This window comes from Ammospiza caudacuta, chromosome 5 (genome assembly GCF_027887145.1).
Source record: "Ammospiza caudacuta isolate bAmmCau1 chromosome 5, bAmmCau1.pri, whole genome shotgun sequence".
Lineage (NCBI taxonomy): Eukaryota > Metazoa > Chordata > Aves > Passeriformes > Passerellidae > Ammospiza > Ammospiza caudacuta.
In genome coordinates, this window is record NC_080597.1 from 45,074,660 (window position 1) to 45,084,858 (window position 10,199).

General features: G+C 41.5%; 1 protein-coding gene across 1 annotated transcript in view; it reads left to right on the plus strand.

Annotated features, from left to right (window-relative positions):
* WIF1 (WNT inhibitory factor 1) overlaps window positions 1-4,556 on the plus strand; it is a 38,385-nt gene extending 33,829 nt beyond the window's left edge. The window contains exons 8-10 of the mRNA XM_058805572.1: window positions 716-811; window positions 1,411-1,506; window positions 3,721-4,556. Coding sequence (XP_058661555.1) covers window positions 716-811; window positions 1,411-1,506; window positions 3,721-3,842 — 314 coding nt within the window. The 3' untranslated portion in view covers window positions 3,843-4,556. The remainder of the gene's footprint in view (window positions 1-715; window positions 812-1,410; window positions 1,507-3,720) is intronic.
* The last annotated feature ends 5,643 nt before the right edge of the window (window positions 4,557-10,199 follow it).

Genomic DNA, 10,199 nt, shown 5'->3' on the forward strand with positions numbered 1-10,199 from the left:
GCCTCCTCAGTCCCAGACAATCAGGGCCAAACAAGACTTCCTACAGCAACAACACCTGACCCAGCCTATGCCTTTGGCAAAGGCTGTTTGTGAAGGAAAGTAATTTCCAGACCAAGAGCCTGGAAAAATGTCTGCCAGTTCGGATTACTGTTAGCAAAGTTGCTCTGTTCTTTGCAAACAGGAAAGAAGGGCATGTATTTGTAATGAGCTCTTAGTTTCTGAGCTGCCATGTGGAACATTCCTCTCTGCACCATCCACAGCACCATGGTGTTCCCAGCCTGTGCTACAAGCTGAAGGGCCCAGCCAATCTATTTACTGTCTGCAAGTAGCAGCCACACCTGTCATTTCCTGAGTATCCTACTGCTCTCAGATGGCACTAGATTTTTTTCTGCTGGGGCCCCTCGGGTTTGGATCCCACTCTTTGGAACTGCATGGTCTGGGCAGGGCTGCCTCCCCTGTAAAGGGTGGGGAGAGCAGGAGTCAGTACTGACCAAGGTCACACAGGCTCTGGCCATGCCAAATTGTTGTCATATTCTCAAAGGAGAAGAACACTTTTAAGTTGGAAGCACAGACTTGCAGCAGAGTCTTTCCTGATGGATCTATAGTGCACACTCTAACATCTGGTGAGTTTTCAGGTACAGGCAAGCTTGTCTGACACTTGTCTCCAGTGGGCACAGGGGACTAAGACCATTGTTTCCACCTTTTCAATTTCTAGGTAAATGCCATCAACCCTGTCGAAATGGAGGCAAATGTACTGGTAAGAACAAATGCAAGTGCTCCAAAGGCTACCAGGGAGACCTGTGTTCAAAGCGTGAGTACCAAAGCCACTCCCTCAGTCCCTGTGGGAACATCGAGCTCGCTGTGCAGTATCTATTTTACATAACGTCACTGCTAATTGTTTGTTGTCAAAGTAATTCAAGTTATTTTACTTTCTGGACGTACATCATACACCAGACTTAAGGAAATTATGAAATCAGAAACATTTTTTAGCAGAAGTGTCCTCACAGGCCCTTCTGTACTCTTGAGTTTCTATAAAACAGCAGTGTGTCAGCTCAGCAATGGCAGTTTAGTGAGAGAAATGCTTAATGAAATGTCAATAATTTGCCATGTAAATATCCACTCTAAGTGGAGTGCTGGGGACTTCTCTCCTCTGGCTGGTTCTGATGGATGCTCATCTCTGCTGTACAACCTGATTCTCTTGCCAGGGGCTGAGCCAGACCTTGCCAGTAAAGAATGGGTGTGGACTGTTTCAGGGCTCTGACTGCAGTCAGTGCAAAGGCATAGATTTACTTTGAGAGCCACAGCCTGTGCCAGGACCAGCTCATCATGTGAAACAGCAGGGAGAGCAAATGTGTGACTGTCTCTGGATGAAATGTCATGAGAACAAGTGTGTGTGTTCACTTTCTGCAGCTGTCTGCGAACCCAGCTGTGGCCTGTATGGCACCTGTGTGGAGCCCAACAAATGCCAGTGCAAGGAAGGCTGGCACGGGAGACACTGCAATAAAAGTAAGTGAGAAACCCTGAGAGTTTGATCTGAGGTGTTACACACCCAGTGCTATACAGAACTGACTGCCTCAGGAGCCTTTCCAGCATCATTAATGATACCACACTCGTTTTTCTCTGACCTTTAATCCAAGCAATAAAACAAAGGCTTTCAATACTCCATAATTTCACCTACTTAAAAAATTTCATAATAATTTGAAAGTGTTTTATCATGACCATTTTTGTATTAGAAATTCCAGAATCTGGTATCAATCAGAGGAGGACTTGCATGTCCTCCCACCATAGCATGGAAGGGATCCAATTTTTTCAATATTCCTCAGTAATGTCAGCTAGCTTTGAAATGCTGGGTAGGTATTTTTAAAAATAAAATTATGTCAGGTTTTAAAACTGCTTGAAACTTAGAAAAAATGTAATGTCCTTTAGAAATTTTGGGGAAAACTTGAAGAATTATGCAAGATCTCTTCTTAGCAACTTTACATTTTAATTCTCCTCTTCCCACCCATGTTCCACAGCATACAAAATGCATTGCCCCAAAGCAAAGTTAAAGTTCTTGAAATAAATTTCTGTTGTGCTTTTTGGTCCATTTACCATCTATTGTAGTAACTGATCATTTCACTGGGCTTAAAATGGTACTGTATAATTATTTGAAATACAATAGGATATATCCAGTAAGAACTTCAGATTTAATTTTATGTTTCATGTGCAACAATACTGTAACAGCAGTGATCTTTATATACTCCCAAAAAATACTAATGTATATCACTGTAGGCTACCAATTCACGTTGTGTTTTATATGTCAATAATAAAAAAGTTTTCAGCTACAAAACAAATCAGCCATAAGGAATGTGAACCTTACGTTGCAGCATCAACTGAATGTTCACTTTTATTAAAACCTGTTGATGCATATGATTTTTGTCACATCAAAATGTATAGAATAAATACAGTATTTTCATTGAAAACTGAGTATTATCCAACTAAGATGGATTTTGCTGTGAAAATTAGGTTTGCTGTAAAAAATTGGGAGTCTGCTTTTCTGTCGTTACCTAGTGGATTTGTGTTTAAGTATTCTTGCTACTCTCTGAAGGAGAAATACCGTTAATACAAGTTATGGTTAGAAAAAAGATATAAAGAAATTAATCACTACGAACTACAGTTTATAACTTTGGTATGAACTTTTTCTTCCTGTCATACTCTTCCTATAAAGAACTCAGATAGCACATGAAAACAAATACATACTTTGGGTGACCATGACCAAAGAAGTAATTACTTGTACAACAAAACCAAAGCTCACACCTGCCTTGTGATAAGAAGTCAATAGTCTCATATTATTGTAAACTCCAAGGTTTTGCATCCTTTATTACTTGGAGTTTGGATACAGTCCTGTTGTGTTTAGTACTGCAAAACTCTCTGTAATCAGCACAGAACCTGTGAAATGGACATTTGGCAAAATTCACCCCCATTTTAAGTGTCCATTAATGTGCATGCACTGCAGTTCCCTCTTTTCAACTGGAACCAAACATCACCAGGTCTTGAGAGGAGACTTACAGTTAACTTGAGAGACTTGCTTCATATTCCATCGAATGAATGGCTCTTTGGTAAAGCTGTTTTCTTAAAAAAAGAAGTGGCTAAAAAATTGAACAGAGGACTCAGTTTTTCAAAGTAATTTCCATGAGCTTTAAGTAATGAGATGAGTAAATGAACCTATAAAGAATTACAACATAATACTTTGAATTCCATTTTTATTGTTTGCTTTCATTTTCCACAACAAAGCAGCTCTACTAAGCCTGTTTCAGATGGCTTTTTTTCCCCCGGGTGTTTATGGTCACTGGTGTTCTTTTTCTTTGCACTCAGCTATAAACCAAAGCCCAGCTCAGGTAGCTGGTGCAGATTCTCCCCAGGGGGTTGCTTACGCCCCACTCTAGAGCTGGCAGATCATCATGAGTGTAACCCACCTGGCATGGGGGTTACAGATGTGAACCCCAGGCTGAGTGACAGCCTGGCTGTGCTGGGATCCCTGGGCTCCCTGGCCAGGCCAAGCATCCATCTGTCTGGCAGGACTCTGTTCGTCCTGAGGGGTAACAGACGTGTGAGCACTTTTGTAAGGCAAAGCAAAATCCTTTGTTCAAATGGGTAAGACAGTTTCCACTTGAAATATTAGCTGTGGATCACGAGCCCACTTCTGTGGATTCTTTTTTCTTGAACTGGATAATTTTCCAGGGTACGGAGCCAGCGGTCTGAGCGCCCTGAGGCCAGCAGGCAGCAAGCACAGGCAGCACACGCCTTCGCCAAAAAGGGCCGAGGAGAAGCATGTCCCACCCGAATCCAATTATATCTGGTGAGCTCCAACATCTGAAATGGTTCGTGTTACACAAAGTTCACAGCCTTCATTAACCTCTCATGGATTGAATGTTAAAATGCTCTTCATTACAGTTAAGATTACCGGCTGGAATTTCATTAGCTTCATTATAAACCAGTGAGCTGACACTTACTATTCCTTTTAAGTTTTATAAATACTTCTGTAGCATGATTATATAGGCTTCTTCTCTCAGTGCTTTGGATGGTGTTTTGTACTACACTTCAGTTACAGCTAAACTTCCCTTTTTGTTTGGTTGTATAGCAAATATTATCCAAAAATTAAGTAACAATATTAAAGGAGAAAATCCTGTAGATGCTAACCCTGAATTATTTCAATGACTACAGATGCAATTTGCCTAAGACAAAAGAAAGGTGCATTTTGCAAATTTTTACAAATTGTGTATTTAGACTTTTCCCTAAGAAAAACAAATACATAAATAAATAAGTTGCCTAATTTAAAAACTGAATAACTCAATTCAATGTTATTTTTGGCTTTACAGTTTTGTGTATTAAAAAGAAACTGCAGTGGTACCATTTAACTGACATAATGTATTGTAAACAAAGTAGAGCTATAATGTAAGAAGTTTCTGCATCAGCTTGAAGCAATATAATATATTGAAAACAGAACAGCTCTTATGTAATAAACTTTTTATACTGATTGTTATGTATAAAATAAAGACACTGCTTTAGTTTTTTGAGTACTGCTCTGTGTGGCCTCCTGCGGTCTCATCAGTGCTGGGTTGGGACGATGGCTTTTCTAGGACACCCTCATAAAACAGTGGCACTGTTGGGGTGGTATCCCTCTGTCTGCTTTTAGCCCCACAGATCTTCAAAATACTTCAGAAGAACAACTTCTTGTGCCTTGGCAAAGGAGAGGAGAACATGCAAGGCTGTGTGTTTCACTCCCTGTACTTGTCCTCCTTGTACCACGTCCTCCTGTTCCCATCCACCCATGTTGGTGTGCCCAGTTTGTGGTGCCTCAGGTGCTCAGAATGTTCTTCTTACAGCTTCTGCCCCAGCCACGTTCACTGCTCAAGGGTGATGGTCCTTTGTCATGTTGGGATCACCCTGTAGAAGGTTTGGGTGCTGCTTCTTGCAACAGTCAAGGGCCATGTGATTTGTAATTTGATGTGGCTTGGAAGCAGAAAACATGCTTTCTGTCTGCACTGAAGAACAGTAAATATCCAATGGTTACTGGCCCTTGCTATAGTGTATTTCTGGCAATCTTATTATTTGGGAGAAAAATAAAAAAAATAAATAACATAAAATTGGAAGCATTAGAGCTGAACTTTTCCCTCCACCGAGGCCAGAAAGAGGAGATGTGGGCAGGAAAGGTGCTCAGCCTCTGCCGACAGTCAGTGCTGTCCCAAAAGCACCCTATTCAGATTAAAAAAGATGGAAAAGAAGCAGCCTGAGGCAGAGAAGGAAACATTTTGGTGATGAAAACCTGGGGATAACTGTTTATGAAGGAAACATTTTTTGATATTTTTCTTAAAAGTGTTGAAAGGAGAAGATTAATTGTAGGTTGAGATTAAATGTGTAGCTGCTCCGCACACCCAGGGATGCCTCGGGAGCTGTGTACAAACATGAATGTCACATTTGCATGCTTTTTGTTCTTTCTGTAGCAAAGATTAAGTGGTTTATCACACAATACCGTAAAAAGCAGAGAAAATTCTTATTTAAAATTCCTCAGATATTTTGGCTGAACTTTTTCTGCTCCTGTCAATTTCTTAGAAAGTGCTTCCTTAAAAATAGCTAGTGTATTCCTTTATACAGAGTAAATTTTTTGCTACTTGCCGTAAAGACACTTAATGCTGCTGTTTTGTTTTCAGAGTTTCACCACTGATTTTTGGAAGTATCATTATCATGAGAAGAATATAATCGGAAGGGTTACAAAAGGAAAAGACAGTCCTCAAGTGCACACTGTACCACAGCTGTTTCTTAAATAACATCAATTGTCTACACAAAATCTCCATATCTTTGCAGTCTGAGGACAAAGTTTCCTGTGTAAGAGGCAGTCCTTGATGTCAGAGTTTTAAGTTAAACTGAGAATGCTAAAAGAAGACATGAATTTTCCAGAAAAAGTCCAGCTGGGAGTTGGAAGCAATTTAGCCATTTGAAAATAAACTACAGAATTTATCACATTCTATCACTAAACAGGACATACATATGAGGAAAAAAAGACCTGCCAGGGATGAAAATTATTTAAAAATAGCAAAAAAAAAAAAAAATTCAAAATACCAATCCACTACAATAGGTCAGACAGAAACTGCCTTTTCAATGATATTTGGAAAGTTTGCAGTTAGCCAGAGCAAGATGCCAAACACTGCACTTGTGAGCAGCAGCTGTAAGGTGATGAAAATTAATAAAACAACATAAAATGTTAAAGTCACTATAACTCTACCAAAGAAATCTCAATTCTAGCAACTGACAAAATGATAGTTTTACAAAGGACTTCTAATAGTACTTGATAATTTGGGTGTCTAATATTGGCATCCTGCTATGTCTAGGTGCACACAACATTTCAAAGGACAAATACACGAGGCACACAAAGAAAGCAGAAGCAGACATCCTAAGGGCAAACTGCCTTTTTTGTACTGCTGACATTACTGAACTGATGCACATGCTTTTGGGGGTTGGTTTGGTTGTTTTTTTTTCTTTGAAATTTGCATTTCAGACTGGCTCTGTCTGTGCCATTGGATTTCAAACATATCTCTATCTGTGCCTCTTCACATCTTCACCTGTCTGCTGGGGAGCTGGAGAGAATTGTGGCCTTTTCTTGTTCATGCTGTGCTTGGCCTGGCAGCCTGTGCTGGTTCCACCTGCAGGGCAGGGGTACCAGGGGGCAGCAGGGCCCAGCACACACCGGGTGCTGCTCAGGGTTCCTTCTGGCCAGGAGGCAGCACTGCCTGCTGCAACCCAGCACACTTTCTCCATGTGCTGGGACTGAATGGTCCAGTTGTTCTTCTTCAGCTTCAGATGCATTTCAAGGAATATTAAGGAAAAATAGTTATAAAGAAAAAAATTCAAAATTGTTCCAGATGACTCGTTGCCTGTAAGATTCAAACTCCAAAAGCCAGACTTAAAGCATTGGCCAGACTTTCTGGTATTAATTCAAAAATATCAGCTTTGTTTCTGCTGGACAGATTTGTTACCTTTTCTTTCCTCTCACTCCTCTACATCACCTGTTCTACTGGGATTGCCTACTGCGGAAAAAATTCCTACTTGCAGATGCTGACGGGAGATCTGGCAGCAGCAGAGAAGGAGGTGCCTGAAACAGCCTGGAGTTGTGCCAGGCTTCCCCTAGTGCCTGCACAGCCCACAGCATGGCACTGGGCAGGGGGAATGGGTGAGTGGGTGTTGAGGCATCACTCAGAGACATGGCTTCATGGCAGCTCCAGGCCTTGCAGTCATTTCAGCTCTAGCCCAGAGGAACTGCATCAGTCAAAAGTGCTCTCATCCATTACAGGGATTAAGTCCTACTAAATCCCACAAATCTTGCAGTGTGAATAAGACTTTGTATTCAGTGAGGTGATGAGGTGGTATGATTAGCCAGGGCATAGCCAAACCTTAAAACCCCAACTAAAACAGTGACAGCCTCTCCAGCTCTAAAATGTGCCAGCAAGATTTGCTCACATGATGCTTTAAACAGAAAAGCAACTAGTTAAAAAAAGTCTCAAGTGAAATGTGTCCCGGTTGCTGTTTATTCTTTCTTGCATCTCTCTGCAGGATGGCTGCTGAGCCCCAGAGCAGTCCCTGAGTGGCTCCCAGCACCCGGGTTCTGCTGGAGCACCGCTGGCTGCACACCCCTGGGTGCTGGCTGGGGGCAGCAGCCCAGTGCAGCCATGCAAGCTCACCCACACCCAGCAACAGTGCAAAGCTGAACTGAGCACAGAGCAAACGGGTTAGGAGAACAGCAAGGTTTGGAAAAGGCATGCAGGCAGATCTGAGAGATGTATTTCTTATCTTTGTGGCTTTAGGAAGTTCAGTTTCAATGAACCTTCACAATTTTAAGTTTAAAAAAGCCCCACACTATATATATTTTTACTTAGAACACCATATTCTATTATCCATATTAGTTACAGAGATTGCATTTTAATCCCTTTCCACACAGCCCATCAGAAGCCAGAGCAGTCTCGTTGCAGGAATCTTTCCACGGAAATATGAATTTTTTCAGAAGATTTAACACACATACCCTGTCTGGCCAAACCACAGCTCCAAAGTAGTTCAGATGCTTATGAGGGACATCCCTTCAAGGACTTTCTAACACTTTGTTTCCTGGCATATGCTTGGGGGATTTTACAGCTGAGGAGCTGGCCAGAGCTAACTGGCTCTGACTGCTCTGTTTGGCTTTAATTAATTAAACCCTTAATTATACACACACACACACACACACACACACACACACACACATATATATATATATATATATATATATATATCCTAATCAGCGTGCTGCACTTGTACTGGTTCTTCCTGCCCAGACATCCTAGTGAGACTCACTTCTAGGCAAGGACCAGTGGGATTCCCCAAATTCTCCAGCAGGCCGTATTTGGAAAGGATGGCCCACAGTGTTTATACCTTGTGCATCAAGTTTCTGTGCTATCCATCATCTCCAGCTTGCAGGAGCCTTGCCCAAATGGAGCCTGCCATTACCCTGGGCTGGAATTTTCCCCAGTCCTCCTACTACAATTTGCCAAACTTTGTTGGAGAAATTTGGCTACTATGGGAGCTGCTTGTGTGCTGGACTCTGGCTTTCTTCAAATTAGGGCAATCCAGCTGAAAGTCTGAGCATTTAATTAAGGTCATGGTTGTTCTCAGCATGCACAATTCCACCCTTCGCTGGCCACTGTTGGTATCACCTCTCCCTTGGTCTATCTGGAGAGGGACTGCCAAATGTATACATCTCCCAGATGGTGTCACTGTTAAAAAAGTTAAATGAATGTTCAGCACAATCCACTCGGTGCTTTTTAAACCACTCTTTTTGTGCAAAGGCATAAAGATTTTTCCCATTTTACAGCTACAGCAACAATAAAGAATTGATTGTACCGCTTCACTGTATTTATCCCTTGTAAGACTGACTCAGCAGTGATAGTTCCACCTCCAAGGCTTATTCCTAAAAGGAATCAACTGGATTTGAAAGGCAGGTGAAATGTTAACCTAGTCTGACAGTTATGGGTTCCTGAGTGGTTTAGATGTCGCAACTTACAGCAATCCACTTAAAAATGAGATGTAAGGCATTTCTAGGGAGAGGTGAGTTTGGAATTTCTATTCCTTGTGATCAGTGAAAGTAGGAACTTCCCCAACACCAGAGGACCCCTCTAGCTGTTGTTTGAAAATGGACAGCAACAGCAGGTGAAGAGTGCATAGTGCCCCCCTGAAGGTGCACCTTCATTGCCACCAGGGAGCTGAAAGAGGGATCACTGAGGGTTTTGGTAGTTGTTCCTGAACATCTTTACAATAAATGATCTAGTAATGCAGAACCTCATAGTGGTTTGGGTTGGAAAGGACCTTAAATTTCATCTAGTTCCAGCTCCCCCCTTTCACTAGACCAGGCTGTTCAGAGCCCTATACAGCCTGGCCTTGAGCACTTCCAGGGATGGGGCATCTACAACTTCTCTGGGCAACCTGTTCCAGTGTCTCACCACCCACACAGTCAATAATTTCTGCCTTATGTCTACTCTAAACCTACCCCCTTTAATTTAAAAAGCATTACCTCTGTCACTATAGGACTTGTTAAAAAGTATTTCTGTCTTTCTTATAAGCCCCCTTTATATATGGAAAGGCTGCAATAAGGTCTTGGAATCTTCTCCAAGATGAATAACCTCAGCTTTCCCTGCCTTTAATCAAATTTCGGTTTTCCTGCTCTACTATGCTTCCTTTTATTTGTTTGTCTTAAAACACACTAACATCAAATAACAAATGAACAAACAAATAATTAAATGTACCCCAAGTATCTGAGATCCCCAAGAATTTAATTTGTTTAGGTACATCACTTCTGGTCTTTTTAGAGCAACAATTTGACATTGCAGTAACACCACATTTAACTCTGCACTTGTCCCTGGAAGTACTACAATGTTTTTGAGCACCTTGTGGACCATCCACAAGGAAGAGGAGCTGTAACAATGAGGCCAGCAGAACACCTTGGATGTGATATTTCCTTGGGTTTTTAGAGGACAATAAGAAAATAGCTTGAGGATTAGTATTTGACTGAAATAAGTTTTGGTCACACAGATGGGTCTATTCTGCTCGAGACACAGCAGTCTTCTCTGCAGCAAATGAATGACATGAACACTTAGATAAAAAAAGTGAGCTGTCAAGTGCAGAAAGTAACCAAAAAG